Consider the following 23571-nt stretch of genomic DNA (forward strand, 5'->3'; position numbering starts at 1 on the left):
TCGCCTGACCCTGAAAAGTCAAGCTCAGTTTCACTGGCCTCTACTGAGGGTACATGTTCTATGTGTTTTAGACCTAAAAAAAAGTATCATCAGGTGCTGACCTATAATGCTAACCCTTCTGCCATTGCTTTCTAACCATTCAATGCACACTTTCCCTTGGGCTTGATCCCCTCCCACGATGCACAAGCATGCTTATATTTCCTCCCTAATCCTTAATCTAAACTGAGGTGATCTAGAGTCCAGTGTCTAATTACCTCTCTTAGAAAATAGGTTTCATTCATCTCACAGAAATCAACTTTGCAGTGTCACTACGCAGTTGTTAGGTAGTTCTCTGGTTCCAGCTTTGATATCTGTTGAGAGCAATCAAATGATGTAACCTGTACAGTGCAGCCTGTGAGAGCAATTTGGGTGGCTTTATACCATTGGTTTTTATGTTCAGGATGAAAGCCCATGGAGAAATGTGGGATACTATTGTTAACTTCATGCTGACAGCTCCCTCTGGGTACCTACAGATTTATTGTTAGTTGGAAGATCAACTTTAAAGGGAGAAAACCTTATGGTTGGTGATAACTATGACTTTTGTGTTTCTTTATCACAGGAACAGGGGAAAATTGGAGTTGTCTTCAATATTGGCACAGTTGACATCTCCATCAAAGAGGAGAGAACCCCTGTAAATGATGGTAAATACCACGTGGTGCGCTTCACCAGGAACGGCGGCAATGCCACACTTCAGGTGGACAACTGGCCAGTGAATGAGCATTATCCCACAGGTACATGCTTTACTGTCAATGACCACATACCATCTTTTGCTCTCCCATTCTTACTCTAAGTGTTGATTTCTCATAACTGTCACCAAATCATGAAACACTGGATATTAAGCACACATTCATGTGTGTTTGTTTGTTTGTTTTTGTATGAGAAGATAAGGTATTCCTGTAGGGCTTGGTTCAGTGTAGGGAGCTTCTGGAGACTTACTAACTGTGCACTGAACACTGTATGTTAACCTGAGGAATACTGCCTGACTGGCTCATACTAAAGATGATTACTGTAGGTTTTCCAGGGCATTGCGAATGATGACCAATGGAGGAAAGGGGTGCCTTCTCTATCAGGAGCTATTGTTGATAATCACAGAATAATCAGTTTGAGATCTGGACTCTGTGGTGGCATTTAGTCAGATGAAGTTGAAGATACAGATGGTCAGAGATTTCATAAACACTGTAAAATGAAGTTTACTAAACTTAGAATGGTGACCATCAAGTCAGGGTAATAATAAGAGAAAAACTAAGAGTGGAGTTTCATTCATCTGGTTGACTTGGCCAATTTTTTCTTTCATTTACACTAAACCTTCCTTGATAATTCAGAGAGTGGTCCTAGTAGGCATTTTAACAGCAAGCAAACTGGTGTGGGAGGGAGAGGGGTTAATCATCTGTTTAAATTTTATGGTCAAGGAGCATTTGCCAACGAACTCCCAGAGCCAGATGGCCAAATCAAGGGCAAAGGGAGGAAAGGTCGCTTTCTTTTAAAGAGATCATTCAAATGATCCATTAGCTTTCCCTCTCATCTCTCACTTCTCCCAGGAAAAGGACCCTCAATTCTGATCGTAAACGTTCCAGGAGTAGAAGGGAAAATACTGTGGCGAAGGGTCTTTGTTCCACAATTGTATCATCACCTGGATGCAAGAGAATAGCTCAGAATACTGAATTTTTCACTAGTGTGGGCATGATGCTATGTTTTACTCTGTCTCCTACACTTCAAACTCTACCCCATAATTCTCTCACTGCCATCCTGTCAATTAGTGGAGTGAGTACAGAGGAAGGAAACCCAAAACACGCTTCCAGAAGTTTAAGAGCTTCGGAGCTAATAATTATCATTGGAGATGCATCGAGTAAATTTACCTATTTGTGGCCCAAGAATTTTGAATGACTTGAGGGCTGTGATGGTTTTCATGCCCAATTCAGGATTCATTTTCTTTAAAAAACCAATCAGAAGTAATTGTGCTACTGTTTCCCATCCCATAGCCAGAGTCTTCCTATGTTTAAAGAATCATGAGAGCATCTACAAACAGCATACAAGACTCCCAAGTTATTGAAATAAAAAGCCTCACCGACCCATTTATCTTCCATGTCAGTCTCTGTACAATAGCCAGCTCAGCCTTTACTGGGAGTCTCTTGTCATACCCTTAGCACTTGTTAGATTAAAGCACAAAATGACCTCATGCATTTATCTTTGAGCCTTTGAAGAGAGCCAGAAGTATTAGCAGCTACTATGAATTCTTATCATCATCGAAATTTGCTAGACACTAAGAGACCTGATTTTTAAATGTTTTGTGGTTAAACTCTGGGGGATGGGTGGTCAGGGGAATCAAAATAGCCTGAGATCTTAAAAGCTGTTCATTTGCTCAATGGAAGCATCGCTCTTTCTCCATGCATGTTATCATTGGCCCCACTGGTAGTGCTGTAGGATTTGTTGTGTTTCTATTAGGAATTTCAAAGATTTCTAAATTTATATTAACCACTTGCCCTGAGCCAGTGTAGAACCCAGAAGTTTGCTGAAGACTCTTTAATGGCCATTTCATAACCACAGATATGTAAGAAAACCAGTGACCCTTGCTGTGTGCCTATCTCTTTGTATCTTTAGTTCCAAATTATGGGTTGCTTACTCTGTTTTCAAAACAGAATAAACCTTTCTTTAATGTCATTGCTTACCACTGAAAACAATTGTTACTAGTAATCCTTGGTAACTGTTATTTAGTAATAATAAGTATTATTATTACAGAGCATGATACAGTATGGCAGTTATAAGTATGGGTTTTGGAGTCAAGTGGCTGGAGTTGGTCAGCTGTTAGTCTAAGGCAGGCTGGAGTAAGATTTTGAAATGCCATAAGCACTGAAATATTTAGTGCCTCTCCCCACATGTAATTCAAAATACAACAACACTGTCCCATAAAGTAAGTGTGTAAGAATTTCTAACACATATGATTTTTCTTCTCTGTCACGTTATGCTTTAAAAATACATTCTTTCTCCCCACATTCTCATTTTTTACTATTTTGTTTGGTTCTCTAAGTGTGTATTTTTCCTATTTGTGGATCCAGCTTCCTACCAGTAACCTTGGGCAAGTTATTTAACCTCCAAACCTCTGTCAACTAGTCTATAAAATGGGATTATGGTAATACTTTCCAGGGGTAACATGAAGATTGAGTTGAATACATGTAAAATGTTCAACCTAATACTCTGTTACTTAATTCAGTACTCAATAAATGTTAGCTATGAGAATGATCAACCATTTGGGTAGCATTTTTTTTTTTGACTGTTATGTATTCACTCAAACAGATCACTTCACTGACTATTAAACAACCCACTGTGCCCATCTCAGGGAGATGCTGAGTCTTTCCTAAAGTCACATAGTAAATGTGAAAGACCATATTCTCCCATTCTTAACTGGGCACAATTTCCACTATTGCTCCCACAAAAATTGGGGAATATTTTGAAAAATGCATGGATAGAAATGAGCATCTCTCTTCTTGTGTCATCTTAAATTTATTCTTTTTTTTTAAGTGTCCTATTACATAGGTCAGTACCAATCATCACGCAGAGGTGGTTATTGTAAGATGTGGAGTCAAAGATCCTTTTGAAAAGAAAAGGTTTCTTGAGCTGTGCTGAAAGACTCATTTGTAATGAGTCCAAGCTGTCCTCCTGGCAACAGTGACAATATGCTTCCATGAAGCAGTTGAAGGAAGACTGAGTATTTGAAGGAGTGACCATCATACTTCATTGCCTAGATTGGAAAATGGCGTTAGAAAGTCCAAAACTATTTTTGATTTTTTTAAAGGGTAAATGTTTATTTTACCCTGGAAACATTTTACCTTTGAAACATTCTAGTCTTATGTTCCGCTCGATTCCGTAGGAGTGGTCACCTTTTGATTTTTGGATATCTTCTTTCTCTCCCTCTGCTACTGAAAGGATCCTCTTAACTAAATTTAAAGCATCGTCAGAGCAATCTGGCAAGGTTTAATTTATATTAAACCGTGAGATTAAAATACGCCCTGTATCTGGGCATCCAGGAACAAAAGACATCTGGTCAGGCAAGCTTGACACAATTTCTACAAAAGTGATGTATTCTTTTCCCAAGCTATCCTATTTCATTCACTGTGATAAGTATAGAAACCATCAAAAGGACTTTAGTTGTGCTACTTGTCTCTTGCTAATGTCTAAACAGTAAAGAAATATGGAAGAGCTCCTACAGCATATTCACATAAGTTATCTCATTTTGAGGGCCTGCTCTCAGGAAGTGTTCCTGCCCAACAGGTCCCTGTGTATCACGATGAATGGGTCAACTCCAAAATCTTCTCATGGACATTCATAGGATTTTATGTGGCTCTACTGAAACATCCCACTGTGAAATATTTAGAAACCAGCTGGGTCCAGGGCATGCGGTATTGACTCTTTGTGAATCAGGAAGGATCCAAAATGAAAGTCGTTCTATAGCCATTGGGATCTGATATCACTTAATTCTCAGGATAGAACTCAAAAGCAACTTCTTTCTTTGAACCTGAAAATAGAAAGGCTAAGGAACAGGAGAGGGAAATAAAAGAAGAATCAGCCCAGAGCTGGCATCCAGGTGCTGACAAATGTTCCTTATAAAGCCTCTGATTACTGTCTTGACACAATGCAGTAGTGGGGACAAGAGAGGGGAGGTGAAAGGTGAGTTAAGCGTGAGGGATTAATTTTAGCCCCAGCTCCAGGCAACCCAGGAGACTGAGCTGACTGGGATTGTTAAAGATCCTCTCTGCCATGCCTGGGTGGCTGGTTATGTCACTGGGGCTACTAGAACCCTGAGCAGGGTGCATGCAGTAAGAGGCCTTTTAGGTCAGAGACAGGCTTCCTGGAAACTGAAGCCTGAGAAGCAGCTCTGATGTATAGGACTTTCTCTTTTCCCACTGCAGATGGTGCTGAGACCAGAGTATCCATTGCTTTTCTTTTTTTCTTCATATTACATGGCAACTCATTGGAAGGGCTCTTGATTGGATTCCCCTTTTCCAGTCAGTAAAATGCCCCCTGATGACCTGAGCTTAAATGTCTGACCACCCAGCTCAGAACATGAAAGATGTAGAAGAGGTTCAAAAGGATATTGAAGTGGTTCTTCTTCTAGGACAGTAGATTAGAAAACTCTTTATATTTGAATATGTCAAATTCCACAGAATCTTGTCTTTATAAGTATTGAAAGCAAAAACATTGTTATAGTGCTTAGTGATGCTCAAAGTGCCTTCATATGCATTATTACATTGGAGCATCACTCTGTCCTGTGAGAGGGACCAAGTTTGGTATTATTACCACCATAGCCATATTCAGATTACATTTGAGGCTGTGAGGGGCTAAATAACTTACCCAGTATTCACACAGCTGAAGGAGTAAAGCCAAGATTCCTATCCTGATCTTCAGATTGCACTAATTCAAATTTCCTACCCATTTTCCTATTTCTTAGAGTCATGATTTTATTGATACCAACATTAGGTTATTAGGGTTTTGTTTTGTTTTTTGTTTTTCATTTTTTCACCAGAAATATTCTCAAGTAGAAGTCCCTGCCTGGACCAGTTCAGTTAGTTAGGGTTTCTCAACTTTGGCACTCTTGACATTTGCGGCTAGATAATTCTTTGTTGCAGGGGGCTGTCCTTTGTATTGCAGAATGTTTAGCAGCCTCCCTAACTTGCCTACTAGAGGCCAATAGCATGTCTCCAATGCCAGGAGTCCTCTGGGGGACACAGTTACCCCTGGCTGAACAGCACTGAGTTATGGAAAGTCTCCAACATATTTTATTTCAAATGCTTATTGTCCTTTTATAGCTTACACAGTACACATGCAATAAGAGAGATCTCTTTGTCCACATCTCATCTTCAATTATTGAGATTTTGAAGAGTTAAAAACAAGTCTATGTTCTTGACATGATGCTGAAATTTCTCAGGTCTTGGGTTTTCATTAATTCCTACCCAGGAGGTTTTCATTCCTTTTCTTTCTCTTTGCCTGCAAACATTTGAGGCCTTGCCAGATTCGAAGCAAGCATTAAAACAAGCCCCATCTACTTGCTCATTCATCCATTCAGGACCAGTGTTGCTTTCAGTTCAACTGGAGGAAAAATAAAAACCAATCGTGAAATCCTGCAAGGGGACTAACAAGTGTAAATACAATCAAGAGGGAAAGCCCGATTTGAACATGTTTTCAAGACTGTACAGATATAATGGCAACTAGAGAGAAGCTCACTTAATGAATGTGTTTGAACATTGCTAGGTACATTTTAAAAACCATCTTATAAATAAGTTCTTCAAACATTTGGTCACAAAAAGTATCAATTAATCTCTCAAGCCAGTGCATCCTGAATCCTTGGACTGCTAAATAGTTCAACTTGTTGTCAGGAATGAATTAGGAGTCACAAACAGGTGAGTTTCTACTTATAAGGGACTTGTAACTTGTTGCGGTTAGTCTTTGGTGACAAAAAATGTTTAGGGGTGCCTGGATGGCTCAGTTGGTTGAGCGTCAGACTTCTGCTCAGGTCATGATCTCCCAGTTCATGAGTTGGAGGCCCTCTTCAGGCTATGTGCTGACAGCTCAGAGCCTGGAGCCTGCTTCTGATTCTGTCTCTGTCTCTCTCTCTGTCCCTTCCCCACTCACATTCTGTCTCTCTCTCTAAAAAGAATAAACATAATTTTTTTAATAAAACTATTTTAAAAATGTTCAAAATCTTTTCAGTAGATTTTTTTAAATTTTTATCTTTTTATGAAGCACTGTTCTTTAACTGGGCTACAAATGAGATTCTCCTGGGAACTATTATAAACTACCAGTTCTCAGGCCCCAGTCTCAGGTAATCTAATTTAATTGTTCTGGGGTGTGGTCCTTAGATCAGCAGCATCAACATCACCTAGCAGCTTGTTAAAAATGGGGCATCTTGGGCCTCACCACAGACCCACTGAATTAGAATTTGCATTATAATAAGATACTCAGGTAATCCGTGTGGAGTGTTAAATTTGAAAAACACTGGTCCAGGCATCAGTAGTTTTAAAAAGCTCCCATGGTCATTCTGTATGCAGGTAGGTTTGAGAATCACTGTTATTGAGAAAGCTAAAAATGACTCTTTTTTCTCCTTTCAGACTGACTACAGGGTTGTTCAACATGGTAACCACTAATTAACCACATTAGCCACACTTGCAATGCCACTGATATGACTGAGACCCTGAAAATTTATTTTTATTGAGCAATTATGTCCTAAGCACTGAGGATTTAAATACATTTTTTACATTCAGTCCTCTGGCCAGCACTATGAGGCTAGTGGCTGATGGCTTATATTGGACAGTGCAGGACTAGAATATACTCTCTCTTATTACCTTTTACTTATTATATAAATGTAAATATTTACATCATCAATAAACTCATGGGCATTTACCTTCATTTACCTTCTGAACTCACCTAATGTATTTCGTCATTGTACAATCACTGGTTAATCACTCCACTTGAATCATGGGATTGTTATCCCAGAGATATAGAAATGGCAGATGCTACTATCAACCAAATTCGTCCAGATGGTGATGGCTACCCTTTTTGAGCATTTCCTACCTACTTCCCATTTCAGGTATAACATATTATTTACCCTTGGTACAACCCTTGAGATCGCTGTTAATTTTATGCCCATTTCCTAGAATAGGAGCTGTTCAGAGACTTTAGGTACTTGACTAGCTCACAGAATTTTTCTCTCAGGTTAAATCTCTAGTTTCTGCCAAGTTACAAGTTAGCATTTCCCTGGGCATTTATGACATTTGCTTTGCTCCACAACATTGGTTAGTTCTTTGGGGACTTTGGCAGCCTCTTTCTTTTCACAATCCTCTTTTACCTTCTAGCACCATCTCTACATGGATGGGAAGGGCTTTATTAGATGAAAGTCTGTTTTACTGTTTAATGGTCTTGCTTGGGGGATAGGAGAGTTTTGAGAGGGTGCATAGTATTTTTTTTCTTTAATTTTTGTTTTATCAGGCAACCTTCCTTTCTCTTCCGTGAATTCCCAGCCACAAGATAAATAGCCTCGTCTCTTACAAGTTAAATACAATTACTGCTATCAAACCTAGAGTCTTCCTGTCCCTGTAAATGTCTCTTAGAAGCTGATAAGCGTTTCAAGGCAAACTGTGAGCTTTTAACTAATGCTAAAATTAAACATAACCACCACAAAATGACAAGAATACACACACAAGCGCAAACACATTTATATACACATATATGTTTACATGCACACACACCCTATGGAAGGGAACATTTGGGATAGAGGGAAAAGGAACTCATAAACACATGACACATGGACACAAGACACATGTCCCTGAGACACTAAACCAACACATGACTCAAGGTTATTTATGATACAATTAAATAACACGCAAAGGAGTTTGTAACCATTATGAAGATTTACACCAGATAATATGACAGCAATTATAGTGACTAAAGACATTATTTATCCAGAATTCATTTGTAAATGGGGCAGTGCTTTTGATATAGAGAGTTGTTCATCAAAAGAATAGTGTTTCTGGAAACTTCTATAGGACTTTATGAGGTACACTTCTTGGGTCTTGGTTCATGCTTTTCTCATCTTTCATAGACTGCCTTGAGATTTAGAAGGGAAGATGGAATTTAACAAATTAAAAGCCATATGTTAATTATTTACTTAATCATACATTAAATGGTATATATGTTATAGTCTAGGAACTCAGTGAGAGAAGTAAAGAGAAAATTGAGGGTCACTTCCAGACCCTTAAGGTCATTTAACTAGATATGTAAAGAAAAGGATTTCTTAATTTCTGTGAATAATGAGTACATGTACATATGAAACCAAACACTTTCAAGATTAGAAATACAGTGTGGTCACCTTTTATGTGATTTTTAAATTATGCTCACTTGAGATTAATGTGACATAAAAGTACTAATGACATCTCATTCTATGCAAGGCATCTATAATTAACACAGATTCTTCCAAATTAAACCAATCATCAAATATTGCATAATGTCAAAACCAGGCTAAGTGAATTGTGTTTGATTTTTCCTATTGTCACCAAGAAGCTCCAGTTTAGATAATAAATAGAAATTCTGGTCTACAAAATGGGTCTTAATTATTAAAATTCAGAATCATTATCCTAACCGTAAAATGCAACTATCCTGTACTGTTTTCTCTCTGCCCCAGAGTTAGATGGACATCAAATGCCCTAAGACCTGTCCAAGAGTGTAGCTTTATTTATAGAAAAATTTCCCACTTCAGTCTCTTCAGTTTAAGTCTTATACAAGGTTGCAGGGTCCCTGTAGTTATTTAAAGTCTAAAAAGAACATTGAGCTTCTTATAGAAAGGCGGTGCATAAATATCCAATAATAATAATATATATTCACACACAGTATGTCATTTATAATTCTATAAAGCACAGAGGGTAATGAAAGGTACTCTAAACTGTAAATCACTCAATCGATTGTAATCATATTGCAGCTCATCTCAAAGAGATAAAGACTTTCCACTCCTCTAAAATCCCTGTCAATACCCCAGCAGGCTGAAGAAGGAGCAAAGCAGGGTCAGAGGAGGAAAGAGAGAATGAGTCAAGGACAAAGGGACACTTTTAATCTTCAGTTCATGGAGTGAATGTGGACTGGATTTGATTCCCACTGATACTTAGTTTGGTTTATGAGATGCTTTCTTTTTCACATGGTACTTTTATAGCCTTACAGTAAGTCCCTGATGCTCTGTGTGTGCCTCGATGGAGGGGTTTGCCACATACCAATGATTGATATACGGTGCTGCAGAAGAACAATTGGGGACTTAGGCATATAAGTGGAAAATGACAGTTCAAGCCAAAAGCTAAGGTTATATCAAACTGTATGTTGGAAATGAGTTGATAATGGGCCAGAAGAAAATTTATATTGTATTTTCAAGCAGCAGTGACACTTCAGAAGCCTCTTCACTAACTGATGTTGCCTTTTATTAAGAAGAGATGTTGCTAATCCCCCATCCTCATCAACAGGATGAGTTTGAGTGGAGTGATCTCCTTATTATGCATTTATTCATTCCACCATTCAACAAATATTAATTCAAAACCTACTTTGCATATGAATCCATGCCAAATGATGGGTAGATGATGGGAAATAAAACAAAGCCTCTGCCCTCAAGGATCTTATAGCCTAGTGAAAGAGAAGGGCATATACACAAGCAAGATAATTTTCATACTTAAATTTTATTCAGTTATTAAGTGCCAGGCATCACACTAAAACTTATATTAAATCTCTAAAGTAGCCCTAAGAGGAAGAGACTATTTTTATCAACATTTTATGAATGGTAACATGGAGGCCTGTTAGGTTAGCTCTCTCGGGGTTTGAAGCTAGTACACAAATACCTGGAATTCAAGCCTGTATCTCTTGGGAGGCAAATGTAATGCTTCTGTGCACTAGACCATATTGTACCTACAGTTCTAAGTAGCATAAGAAGGCACTGCAGGTGACATCTGGATTCAGTGGCACACATAAGTACCTGATGTGGCCTGAGGACCAGATGAGAGTAGCATGGGATAGAATTTGGGATGTGACCTAGGGTTCTCTAGGACAATGCTAACCAACTCTGCTCCCCTACCTACCTAGACATACAGAAGCATAAATTGTGACATGACAACCTGCAACATTCACACTGAAGGAACGAACGGGCAGCCATTGTTCATACCTTATTTCACTTAGTGTGCTCTGCCCAATGGTTACAGAAGACAAGTATTAATCTCTTTCTTTTATAGAAGAATAAGCCAAGGTTCTGGGAGCTGATCACATTTGTTGCAGTCACAGGTGCAGAAGGTGTCAACACTGGGATTCTATATAGATTTTTGTTTGTTCCTATACTCCTCTCTCTTTCTCTTACCCCATATTTCCATCTGTTTCCTAGGGGTACTTCAGTTTGTATTGTGTATAGAGCTCAAAATCATTTGGCTGACAGAGGTAAATTCACATGCAAATTTACTATTGTTTTCCACATCCCAGTGCATGCAGTACACTCTGTAATCACATTATTAAACATTTACTAGAAATGTGTTTCTGCCTGATGCACAATTGCCAGTCTCAATGTTTAATTAAACTAAATTTGTTTTCATTTTAATCACATTATTGAAATGTGGTTTTCTCGGAGTTCAATGGTGAAATCTTCATTCCAAATGCCTGCAAGTATGTGAGAGCTGTGTATCCTGGACAAGGGTATGAAGATATTATAACATATCCTTGAATAAGGGATTTTAGGGGAATAATGTTAATTAATAATACGTGACACTGATATAGTGCTTATTTTGTGTCAGGCTCACGGAGTATCACCTTGAATTCTCACAGCATCCTAGAAATTGATTCTATTATTATTCTCATTTTGGAGATGAGGAAACAGAGTCTCAAAGATTTTGAGTAATATACTCTCCAGTATCCTACAACTAGTAGGTGATGAGGCCAACTTGGATTTGAGCATAGGCATGGAAAACCTGATTGATTTATTTTATTTTATTTTATTTTATTTTATTTTATTTTATTTTATTTCATTTTATTTTATTTTATTTATTTTTTTTAACTTAATTTAAGTGTTTTCTACACCCAACATGGGGCTCAAATTCACAACCCCGAGATCAAGAGTCACATACACTTCTGACTGAGCCAGCCATGCGCCCCCCTGATATCTTCATTTAGAGAAACTTCACCTCTAAAAGGCCAAATAATAAAAATTATAGGCTCTGCAAATTATGAGGTCTTTGTTGCAATTATTTAACTCTGCTGTTGTGCAAAACAACCCTAGACAACACATAAATGAATGGGCAGTGCTGTGTTCTAATAAAACAATTTACAGAAAGAAACTATAAGCCAGATTTACCCATTGGTTGTAGTTAAGGAGTCCTCGATCTAGATCATGCATATTTTGAAGCCTATAGCTCTGTTGTTACTGATCCATTAGCTTTATTTTGTGGATTGTTTTATCTCTGTTAAGAATAAAGGGAACAAGATAATCGCTAAGTGGATGAGTTAAATCTGAGAGACATGAAAATAGTATTGTTAAGTAGAGTACTGTAGACCCACTGGTGAGGTTAATTTAGGATAAAGAAATACACAAGTGGGACACACAATCCATGTACCTGTACTTAAACAAAAATCCAACCATACACTGCTTTCTTAACTGAACACCAAAGACACAGATTCAGTTCTACCTTCATTTATGTTATGTCATACATTGCTTAGAACAAGATCTGAAAATAACAAACTAAAAGCCTTAATATTTCTCTAGTTCTGTTACTTCTACTTGTAACGGTAAGTGGTAGTGATCCAAATACACTCTTTCTCACACACTTCTTAAGGGAGTTGCATACTTTTCTTTTGAATTTATTTATTTATTATTTTAGCCGGCTCAGCTTCCCTAACCTATTCTCCATAGCCCTTCTGCGTAAAGGCTCCAGCTGACCTCTTAGCATTTATCTTTTCTTTTACCCACTCACTGATATGTCCATCTTCTGAGTCCCAGAGAACCTTCTTTTCATTTTCTTGGCATTGGTTGTCCCTAACTGGTTGTTGGGAGCTTCCTACTTATGCTTTTATTCTGTTTTTGGCCATTGATCTGCCATTTCTAGGGTGGACTCTTCTTAGATGTGATCCAGCTTATTTCTTTTTGTTCACTTCTAGAGATTTTAGAATCTGTTTCTATTTATTAAAGGAACAAGTACCAGATTCTACTTTATATCTGTATGTATATGTGTATGTATATGTATATGCATAGCATGCACAAGTTTAAATTTTTAAAATCAAACTAAGGAAGACCAGATTTTACTAATAGAAAATGGCAGCCCCTTCACATTTTTCTGACCTCAGTATTGACTATAATAAGAGTCAAAGTTTCCACTCTCAGAGTAGAAATACCACCAGACTTTGCTCTCTACCACCCAAGCAAAGTAGTCACAGTGGGGGAATCTATTAATTCCCCCCACCTCTTTTTTTTTGACTCAAAGTGGCAATATAGCAGGTGTTCAATAAATGTTAAACTGCACATCTGTGCTGAAATTATTGAAGACTTTTGATTCCATTGTGTATATACAACAGTGTACACCAAGGTAAAGAGTATCCTTTACAAGCATTACATATGCTTAATTTCGGGGCACCTGGGTGGCCCAGTCGGTTAAGCCACCTCTCTCTCTGCCCCTCCCCTACTCACACGGTCTCTGTCTCTCTCAAAATAAATAAATAAACTTAAAGAAATTTTAATATACTTAATTTCATTTTAAATAAAATCCAAATATAACAGATTTTTTTCTTATGAAAAGCTTTTGAAATTTTACTGGGAAATTTTCTTTGTTGTCACAATTAAATCTTATTTGAGATGATTCACTATAGGTCTTGAAGAGTGAATTTCCCAGTGTACTTAGACAAAATGGTAGAAGAGAAAAAGAACATTCAGGCATCCATGAAAGTTTAAAAAATAACTAAATATAAATCTGACATAGATATATATGTAGAGTAAAAATAAATCTAAAATCTTCTCAGACAGCCAAGGTTTAGAAATACTTAGTAGGTCATTTTCAAACCTATATAAAACTGTTGTGAGCTGTTGACTATTTCAAATAAAATAGGAATTTATATAAGTGAAGTACAAACTGAAATAGAACCAAAATGCTTTTAGACTTTCAAAATGAATAGCCGGAATTTTACTGAATTTTCTGTGTGGTGAGGGTGGAGCTGGACCTCCAGAGAGGAAAAAAAATGAAGCTAATACATGGAAAAGAAGATATTGCTCCCAGGGGGCAATTGAGATCTCCTAGAGGGGAGAAACCAAGTGAAATCTAACAGTCTTGCTTCATTTTGTGGCTTTCTTCTACTAAGACCTCAGAGAATTTTGAGTTCCAAGAAGGTCCATAAAGGGAATTTTGAAATACTCTTAACAGATCTGTTCTTGAAATAAGGCCACTGAACTGAGCAAGGTGCTTTGCCAACACATTGACTCAGAGTCCTGACCAACTCTGATCCCAGGCCTTTACGACAATTCTCTGGCCTTATTCCCATCCCCAGTAGCTGTACAAAATTCATCCACAACACTTCTTCCAAGCCCTACCTTCTAGTGATCTGGTTGAAATGCACTAGTAGTTGTAGAGGTCACCAATAAACACTCAGGCCAAAACATTAATGAACTTTTCAGCCAGTAAATCCAGCTCATTCTGTGGCTGCATAATTACATAGCTGCATCATTCTGTCAGGTTGTAGTTGCTTTAATTTTTTCTGGTCAATGAGAATAATCAATATAAGTATACTTTGTTCCTCTTGCTTGTGGCTTTGATTTCTTGATTTGTGTCACTCCCCTCCACGGCAGCTACTTTGAACAAGTGAACTGTTAACTGCTCAAGAGTTTGAGCAGTAATTGTGTACCTTCAAACCTCACTGCCTTTTAAATGGGTACTAACACCTGAAATCCGAATTGTCACAGCCAACTTCTAGGGACAGAAACAACCCTAGTATCTGCATTCCTTTGTTAACAGAAACCATGCAGATCCTTCTGTGTAAGTATTTATTAAGCATCCATCTCTATAAATCTTTGTACTAGGAAGTGAATAATAAATAGGAATTGGACCATTATTCAATCAGAATATATATATATTTAATTTATTTATTTATTTTGAGAGAGAGAGAGATTGCAAGCTTGTTGAGCAGGGAGGCGCAGAGAGAGAAGGATAGAGAGAAAATCTCCAGCAGGCTCTGCACTGTCAGCTCAGAGCCCATCACAGGGCTTGAACTCACAAACCATGAGCCCAGGACCTGAGCTGAAACAGAATTGATCTCTTAACCAACTGAGCCACCCAAGTGCCCCTCAATCAGAACATATTTAAATCAAACAGCATAATTAAGGAAGAAATTTATTTATTTACTAATCACTGTGTCTAGGTTCCCTTTCAGAGTCACACCCAGATATAAATCTTGGAAAGAAAAAAAATAATAAGATACATCTTTGGACAGCATCCCTGAATTTGGTTAGATGGGAAATTGCAATCCCTGTTCAGAAATCTAAAAACCTGTAAAGATTCCAATGTGATTTAAAATAAGCCACCATCCCTGATAATCCAAAATGAAAACATCAAAACAAGAAAACTGCATGTGCTTCTCTCACCTGTTTCATCTCTGGTCCTAATTGTGCCTTATACTTAGTCATGTTCTCAGTGCTTTTTGACAAGACAGCAATGAGGCATCAGCAGACACTGCATGAACTTCAGTAGGCAAATCGAGTCACTCAAGGGCCTTCTTTTAATATCTTGGATCATTATTGCAAAGATAAAAGTGGGGTTTCTGAACGAGTAAAATTCAAAGGAACTTAGCAATTAGATTGGTAATAATACTAGATCATCTGGTACATTTTCTTGGTTGGTTCAGAAATTTCAACACAAACGGACTACTCTAATTTGACTAGTATAATTTGCAATGTTACAGATGATACAGTTTGCCTTTCTTCTACCAAGAAAATAGATCTGTCTTATTTCTCCTCTTTGGCTTGAAAAGCATTTTTGTTCAACTCCATTATCACTAGGAATGTCATTTGAAATTATTCTCAGTTATTTCTTTAAATCCTAGATATTTTTTTCTTGTAGATATCTAGGAGCTGTTTCTTGTGGAAAGGTGCAAAGCTCTATGGAGAATATATGAAGACATTCTCTCCTTTGAGATATTTATAAATTCTCTCTATACAGGATACACACACACACATCAATGGGTAAATACTAAAAACCTTGCATTTGCGTCAGCACAAATAAATATGTTGAAGCATAAAATAGCCTAATGATCTTTAGATAGTCCTCAGATAACCAAGATTTAATATCATGTTATTTAATATTTTATATTAAATAGTTAAAAGAAGGGAGAGTTATTAATATTTTATTAATATATTTCAAATTTATAGGTTTTAAGAGGTTATAAGAACCTTGGTAATCATTTAAACTTTCAAAGATAATAAGTTAATAATTTATTGGAGTCAGAGCACCTGCCTCTTTGAGGTAGCAGTAGTCTAGTCATCAATTTCATGAATATTCTTGAGCACTTAATATGTGTCAGTATTTCATGTCACTCTGTGTTAGAAAAGGGATTGTGGAAGTAGGATGGTGTGAAAAGATTTTTCTTTAAATCTTGTTTGTAAGGTGATTGTAGTTCCATACCAAACAATAGCAACAGCAACAAAACATGCCCTCAAGAACTGATATTCACTTGCAGGATAGAGGAGTCTGGGTTCTAAGTAAATATTTTAAATGTATGGATAATATTGCAGAATTGTTGACCACTTTCTTAAAAGTATTAAAAAAACTGATTTTCTTTTAAGAAATTGATATTCTGGCCAATACATTTACAATTTGAACTAATACTTGAGTTGTGACTTGAAACATGACATACTTCTAATTATTGACAACTATGTGTCATTGGAGTTGTCAGTCAAAACATCTAGATGTTAGTTGTTCTTACTCTTTAATCCCTTAGATTTTGATTGTTTTGATGCTTCTTTCTACAATCCAACTGCCATGCTAACGTAATACAATTCTGACACCAGCTATTAAGTCCTGGAAAAATAACTTCTAAACTCTCCTCAGTGAGTTTATGAAGGTCACTTTTCGCTGATCCATTAGCTTTAAAAGGACTTGAAGAGGCAGGGCCTGCTTTTTAAAAGCCAAAATTGCAAGGTGGGAATGTTGTTTTGTCTGGTTTTGGTCTTCAATTCAGTGTTTTGCTTTGTTTTTATTGTCTTGTATTAGTAGGGAGTGTGGTGAAGCTGATCTTTCTATTCTAAGCCTCAGGAACGCTATTTGTAATCAGTGATTATTCATATCCTGCAGGAACATCAATGGTTTGCTTTGGTTCGAAGGTTGGAGTAAGGGATGGGAGTAAAGGCAATGTTAGCTCAGAAAAAAGGCAATCCTTCTCTATTCCCCACGGAATCCTTTACGGAGAAAAAAAAAAAAAAAAAAATCCATTGGTAAGTAGGGGCTACAGTTCCAGAACATCTTGCCATTAAGTCCAGCCTGCTTTTCTTACAAGCCTCTATCTACCCCTCATTTGAATAGTGATGACAGGAGGTTACATAAGTTGCTGAATAGCCCCTTGTTACCTCTAGAGTCAGCCCCACCCCCTCCCACTCTTAATCTGGTCCAAGCTAGAAATGGGGACCAGAGAAGTATCAGCGCTTCTCTGGTTTTCCTGCCCTGTCCCAGCTTCCTCAGCTTCCTGACCTGTCCCTCTCCTCTGAGGAGCTGTGTTACTGCATCCCTTTCCTTCGAATAGATAATTATCTCTTAAGAATGAACAAGAGGGCTAAATATAGGTGGCAGGTCCTGATGCCTCCCTGTCTCCATTCCAGGACCCCTAAGGCTTGCACTACACAAGCTCCTCTGACTCCACAGATAGCAGCTGAGCACCTCCCCCTCTTTCTGTTGGTCCTTGATGGAAACCCTCACACAGGAAGTTGCTTCATTTACCCAGTCTCTGCTTCCCAGTCCTTGCTGGATTTCCCAACTCCCTGGCTGTATCTGAATAACAGAATCGTTCCAAACCTTTGTTACTGATTGGCTCATGTGTCTGTGGGTCTTATAGGTGTGTTTTTCAGCTGGCTTGGATGGAGCTAGATGGTCTTGACGGCCTCCCGCCCATGTTTGGGGCCTCAGCTAAACTGGAGGAGTGGCTTGGATGGCTGGGGTCTTTCTTCTCATGATCTCTCATCCTCCAGGAGCTGAGACTGGTTTTGGCTTTCTTGATATGGCAATCTCGGGCTTCAGCAGCATGAGAGGGCAGCACTATCATGCCAAGGCTATTCAAAACTCCACTTACATCCTGTTTGCTAATGTGCCCTGTGCAAAACAAAGCAAGTGTCAGGGCCAACCCAGAATCAAGGGGTAGAAAAGTAAACTAAAGCTCTGATGGGCGGAGTGGCAACGTCTCATTGCAAAGGAGCGTGGATATCAGAATGGAACTGTAGCTATTTTTCAGAGAGCTTTAGTAGGAAGCTTGGGAAAGGTTGTCACAGCTGTAATTGTATTTCCTTACACATTCGTTCTCTCAACCCTAAATTCAGGACTCAATGTGAAGTTGTAAACTAGTGGCTTTCACTGAGGAATTGTCCCCTCCCTACTTTTTTTCTTTAAAGTATGACACTTTGGAATTAATCTTGGCTCTAACTGCCATATCATATGGCTGCCTTCTTCTTCTTTTTTTTATTTTCCTCAGCATGTCTTATCACTGTGCCTAAATTGAGTTAATTGCTTTTTTAAAAATTAAATGTCCATTTTTTAAAATTTTAATCTTGTTTTTATATTCCCTTTGTATACTTTCAAATACTTTATCTGCTTTTGTTTTGAGTATTTGTGATATATTGGTGTTATTTATGAAAAGAGTTTAATTTGTATAGGCTGTGTTGTCCGTTTCATTTTTTTTCCTTTGCTTTTCTTCTCCCCTCCCCACCGCCCCCCCCGCACCTTTTTTTTTTCTTTTTAGCAAAGATAGTTATGCTATAAAAACAGTCCCCTTGCTGATCTACAATTTTCTATAGACATTTTCTCTGAGCTCCATGCATTGTTTATCATTACCCTTTGTTTATAGCCAGATTTGAGGCCGTGCTGCAATTCTCATAAACAAATCAATTTGAATTAATTTGCCAAGTAGAGTTAACGAGGCATTGTATGAATTCAAGATATACTACAACTATTGCATTCCCTGAGGTCATTTCCTCCCGGGGAAAATTTTGATTCTTGTACCACATTGCAGTAGTGTATATCTGACCTTTGAATCTTGCACCAAATGATGCGTGGCTGCCAACTAGTTCATTTTTTGAAAAGCCTCGGAAATGCCATCTAACCAAACAAATAGGAGTTCAGACAATTCTTTAATTAATACCTTTGATGGGGGGGAGGGTTATCTTTAAAATCTGTAGTCTCTGATGCTTGCCTATGCTAGAAGTCCTATTTCCAGTGACATTTTAAATGGGAAGGTTGAGAAACATTCAAATAGGGAAAATATATTTCTTAGATAATCTTTGAAATCCCTTCCACCTTAATATTGTACACCCCTTCTCCCAAAATATAAACTGTAAGTTCCAAAGAACTCTACTCCCAGAAGCAGCATTTTAAACTATAAAACATAACAACATTTGCTTAAGCAGGATCTCTGTGGTTGTGTATCCTTCCCTTCAAGCCCACCCCTTCACCCTTACACATCATCTGTCACCAACGCGTCATCTAGAAAGGAAAATTTCCCTCAGAATGTAAAAGCTGGGGGTGGGGGGGGTGGGAAGGAATGTAAAGGCCACTAAGCACAAATGAATAGGAAAATCCAGTTCTCCTTTACTCTGAGGAAATGGTAATAGAGTTTCTCAAGGGAGTTCAAATCTCTGGGTCTTAGATGTATAATTTCCCTGATGCTTAAGGAATTGAACCCAAGCCCCCATTAATGTCTGCTCAGTCATAAGAGAAACCTAGGTTGGGAAAAGTGTCCCAAATTTTACATTGTAAAGAAGGATGAATCTCTTAAATTTGAGAATGATACATACAAATTCTCAAGTGTTTTGTGTAACAGAAAAATCATTATGCATTTAACTGTATTTAACAAAGAATCTGATAATGGCTAAGGACTATCATGGGCTCATCAAAACAAGTCTTACCAAACTAGTCTAATTCCCTTTGGATGACATTAGCAAACTGGCAGATGAGAGAATGTTATAGACACAGTGTATCTTCATTTCCCTGGAAGAGTATAATATCAAGAGAGCTATGACAGTATCTTAAGAAGATCTGCCTCTAGTTGAACTGAAACAGTCAGATGAAGCTTTTTAGTTCCCTGTATCTATTGCTGTGTAACAAATCACCCCAAAACATAGTGGCTTAAAACAACAAAAACTTACCATCCCACAGTTTCTGTAGGTCAGGATTTGGTAGCAACTTAGTTGACTGGATCTGGATCAAGGTGGCTGATGAGTTGGCATCAAGATCGCAACTGGGTCTGCAGTCATCTCAAGACTTACATAGGCATGGAGGGTCTGGTAGCCTCAGGTCCTTGAACATGTAGGTCTCTCCAAAGGGCTTAAGTGTCCTTATGATATAATACTAGCTTCCCTAGAATGGGTATTGAGAGGGAGTGGGAGAATGAGGGAGGGAGAGAAAATGAGAGAGAGAAGTCACAGTGCCTTTTTTGACCTAGTCTCTCAAGTCACACACTGTCACTTCCAACATACGCTGTTCTTTAGAATTGAGTCCATACTAAGTAGAGCCCACATGCAAGGTTGGAGAATCAAGCCCCGTGTCTTACAGAAAGGAGTTTTAAAGAATTTGTAGACATTTTAAAGCCATCACAAAATCCTACTCTGTAAATTTTTCAGGGTCTTGAATAAAAGCACAAAGTTATGCTTATCAAATTTGCAGATGGCATAAAGCTGAGAAATGTGTCTCCTACAAGAGACAAAAGGCCTAGAGTTAAGCATTTTCTTATCAGGTCGGAATGCTGCTATGAAAGAAAAATGAATAAATTTAATGGGGTGTAATTAAAGTCCTGCTTTGAAGTTCATAAAGAGTGTTGCATGACCGTAAGATGGCCAAAACTTTGCAGAAAGCAATTCAGTTAGAAATCGTGCTGGGTTTTAGTTGGAAATAAGCCTCATGTGTGACAGTCCCATGATGTGGTTGTTTAGACAAGTGTTGCAAACCAGTATATTAACCAGATCAAGGGTGGGTAGTACACAATACAGTGACTGTGGTCTTTAGATCCCTTGGGAATAATATATTCATTTGTACGTATAAGGTCTGAGGTTGGTCTAGAAGACCTATAATTTATAAATACCAGCAGTTCCGTCAGATCTAAACAGAAGAATTCCGACAGTATCGGTTTATCATGGCATCAGACATGTTGATATTGGTGTGACTTTCCTATTGATGAGGATGAAAATGTTTATATTTGTTACCCATTAAAGTTGTCCTTCCATACTTCCTACCTATCCTCTGAGCTGTATAGGAACACTGCACATGCATGATATTTTTTTTTCTTTTTACCAAATATTCTAGCATTCTGCCTTTAAAAACATTGACTTTGATTTCCTCTGCATGACAGGAATGAAAGGGAAAAGGGAGTGGAGAGAGGAAAGTTGCTAGAAAGAAATGAAAGAAACAGATTAAAGAGACACAAGAAGACACAGGGATGCATGAATCACAGGGAAGAATGACCCCAAAATAACACTGTGGCTTTTGCCTCAAGGAGGAAATAAGTGATAAGAATAAAAGGCGCCTGGGGGGATCTGGAAGGGGTCATATGTCAAATGGTTGAAGACTGGACATTAGCGCTTCATGTCAAAAGGAAATTTGAAAAGACTTGACACTAAAAATTGTGTACTGAAGTAATTTTTGTGAGTTTACCGTCTTTTGAGTTTAACCCTTTTGAATTGGGCACTATTTTAATAATAGCAACAATAGGGACAAGTCATGTATTGAGCACTTAAGTTGTGCCACACATTGTACTAAGGACTTTATATACCTTTAGTTCTCACCGCAACCCCATGTTGCAGTTATTATTATAATCCTCATTTTATATATGAAGAAAATACAGCTTGAAGACACAAGACATAGATATTTTAAACATGTTTACCAGAAAGGAACTAGACAAAATTCAGACATTGCTATTGACTAGTCTAGCTTTAGTTCGTATTTTGGAATAATTATGGAAGGAAATAAAATCTTGTAGCCTATTTATATTTTAATTTGTAGCATGTCATTTTTGAAAGTGGCTCTTAAATAAAGAATAGATGCTACATAGATCTATTGTACTGAAGCAGATTCCATTAGAAATTGCTTGAAAATATTCCTTGAAATTATGTAAACAAAGATATTGCAGTCCTGTTTTAGTAATATTTCTGGGATTGAAAGTATCCTTTATGGGTGAGGAGAAATGAGAAGTTTCAGGGGAAAAGGGCTTCAGAAAGAGAGTTGAGACTGGCATCAACATGCAGGGAAAGGGTAGGGACTGGTAATATATGTTCTCATTGTTGCATCAGTGTAAATGGTCTTTAATATAATTACATTTCAACAGAAGTGGCACTTTCACTTAGATTTGGGATATGAAAGAGAAGTTCAATGTTAACGTATTTGCACAAAAACTCACCTCAGCCAGGAACAAAGATTAAGGAATTGAGACATGGTCACTTGGATACCTGGACATTGACCAGGGTTACATCTCTAACATGGTCCTCATCTCTCAACATGTGTTAGGGAAAGATCCTGAGAATTAAAATAAATTGTAAACTCTCCCCATTCTCAACCTCTTTGAACACCTCCTAAACTAAGCTCTTTCCTGGATTATTGCATTTAATTTGTATAAAACCTTGCAATAAAAGTTATTATTTTCTTCTTTTTTTTTTAAGTGAAGAAACTCTAGTCATCTAAAGTAAGTAAATTGTTCAAGTTCACAGAAATGGTAAATGTCTGAGATAGGATTTCACCCAGAGTCTCTCAGACTCCACAGCCAATGTTCTTTTCGTTCATGTTTGAGCCATCTTTGCTTCAACAGCTTAACTCCAGTAGCCTAGAGATGGTGAATTAATACAAAATTACTTTGATACAGGAAGGGAATAATATGGTTTTCCACATATGTCTTCCATTCCTGAACGTTTCCAAAACACATGAGATAGTAAGATTCCTTGGCCAAGTTAGGGTATGCCTGGGTGACCCATACTGCTTTCCAGAAGCAAGCATCTCATCACTTGGGAAAGGTGGATCCCTTGGCTCACAGAACCACCCAACTAAGTCTGGAGAATCTTGCTTACTTAATAATGCCCGTGTGCTCTTAGTCTGTTAATTCACTTCCCCCAGTTGATCAGTTTTCTCCTCCAAGAGATTAATTTCTTTCCTTGGCACATGGTAGGATCAAGCCCATAGTATATAAATAGTTCTTTTTTCTTTAGCCCCAAAGGTGGTTTTGAGGATTAATGAGATGATGCTTATAATTGCATTTTGAACTTTTTGGTTGAAAGGCGCTTTATAAATACTAGTTATTTGGTTTTTGTTGAGGTCTAATCCATCACTTACAAGTGGCCAAACATTCAGGGTGCCCTCTGGGTAGCACAGTAGCCCACTTTTTGACTCCGAGGGGAGTTCATCTGAGTCAACATCAGGAAGGAGACCAGAGCCAAGCTTAGAGAATTTCCCCAGTTCCTTTTCTTTAGTGTCTTATATTTGCTTTGAAACTCACGAAGTGTTCTTTAGGGAGAGAGACTTTGTAAGAACCTCTGAAAGCCCTACTACTTGAGCCTACTCACATCGATTTTCTTTTGCCTCTGGCTCTAATACATAGTATTCATTCTTTGACTGTTCGTTAGACCCATGGTCTCATTTTTTAGTGTCAAGAAAACAATAAACAAAACGTTTTTTTCCCTTTTATTCTAGGACTCAAAACAAAATGCAAAAAAAATACCTCTGGCATTAATTTTGCACAGATGAATGCTGTTACAGTATTCCTATTAGCATGTCCATGTGCTTGACAACGTTTCGGATGGTATTTATAGGAATTTTCTGC

At 37.9% G+C, this 23571-nt stretch overlaps 1 protein-coding gene across 9 annotated transcripts in view; it reads left to right on the forward strand.

The window, feature by feature from the left end:
• NRXN3 (neurexin 3) overlaps positions 1–23571 on the forward strand; it is a 1573300-nt gene that overhangs the window by 1386145 nt on the left and 163584 nt on the right. For all 9 annotated transcript variants that reach the window (XM_042943952.1, XM_042943953.1, XM_042943951.1 and 6 more), the window contains one exon: positions 599–770. In XM_042943952.1, the coding sequence (XP_042799886.1) occupies positions 599–770 (172 nt within the window). The remainder of the gene's footprint in view (positions 1–598; positions 771–23571) is intronic.

Source organism: Panthera leo, chromosome B3, assembly GCF_018350215.1.
Source record: "Panthera leo isolate Ple1 chromosome B3, P.leo_Ple1_pat1.1, whole genome shotgun sequence".
NCBI classification, from domain to species: Eukaryota; Metazoa; Chordata; class Mammalia; order Carnivora; family Felidae; genus Panthera; species Panthera leo.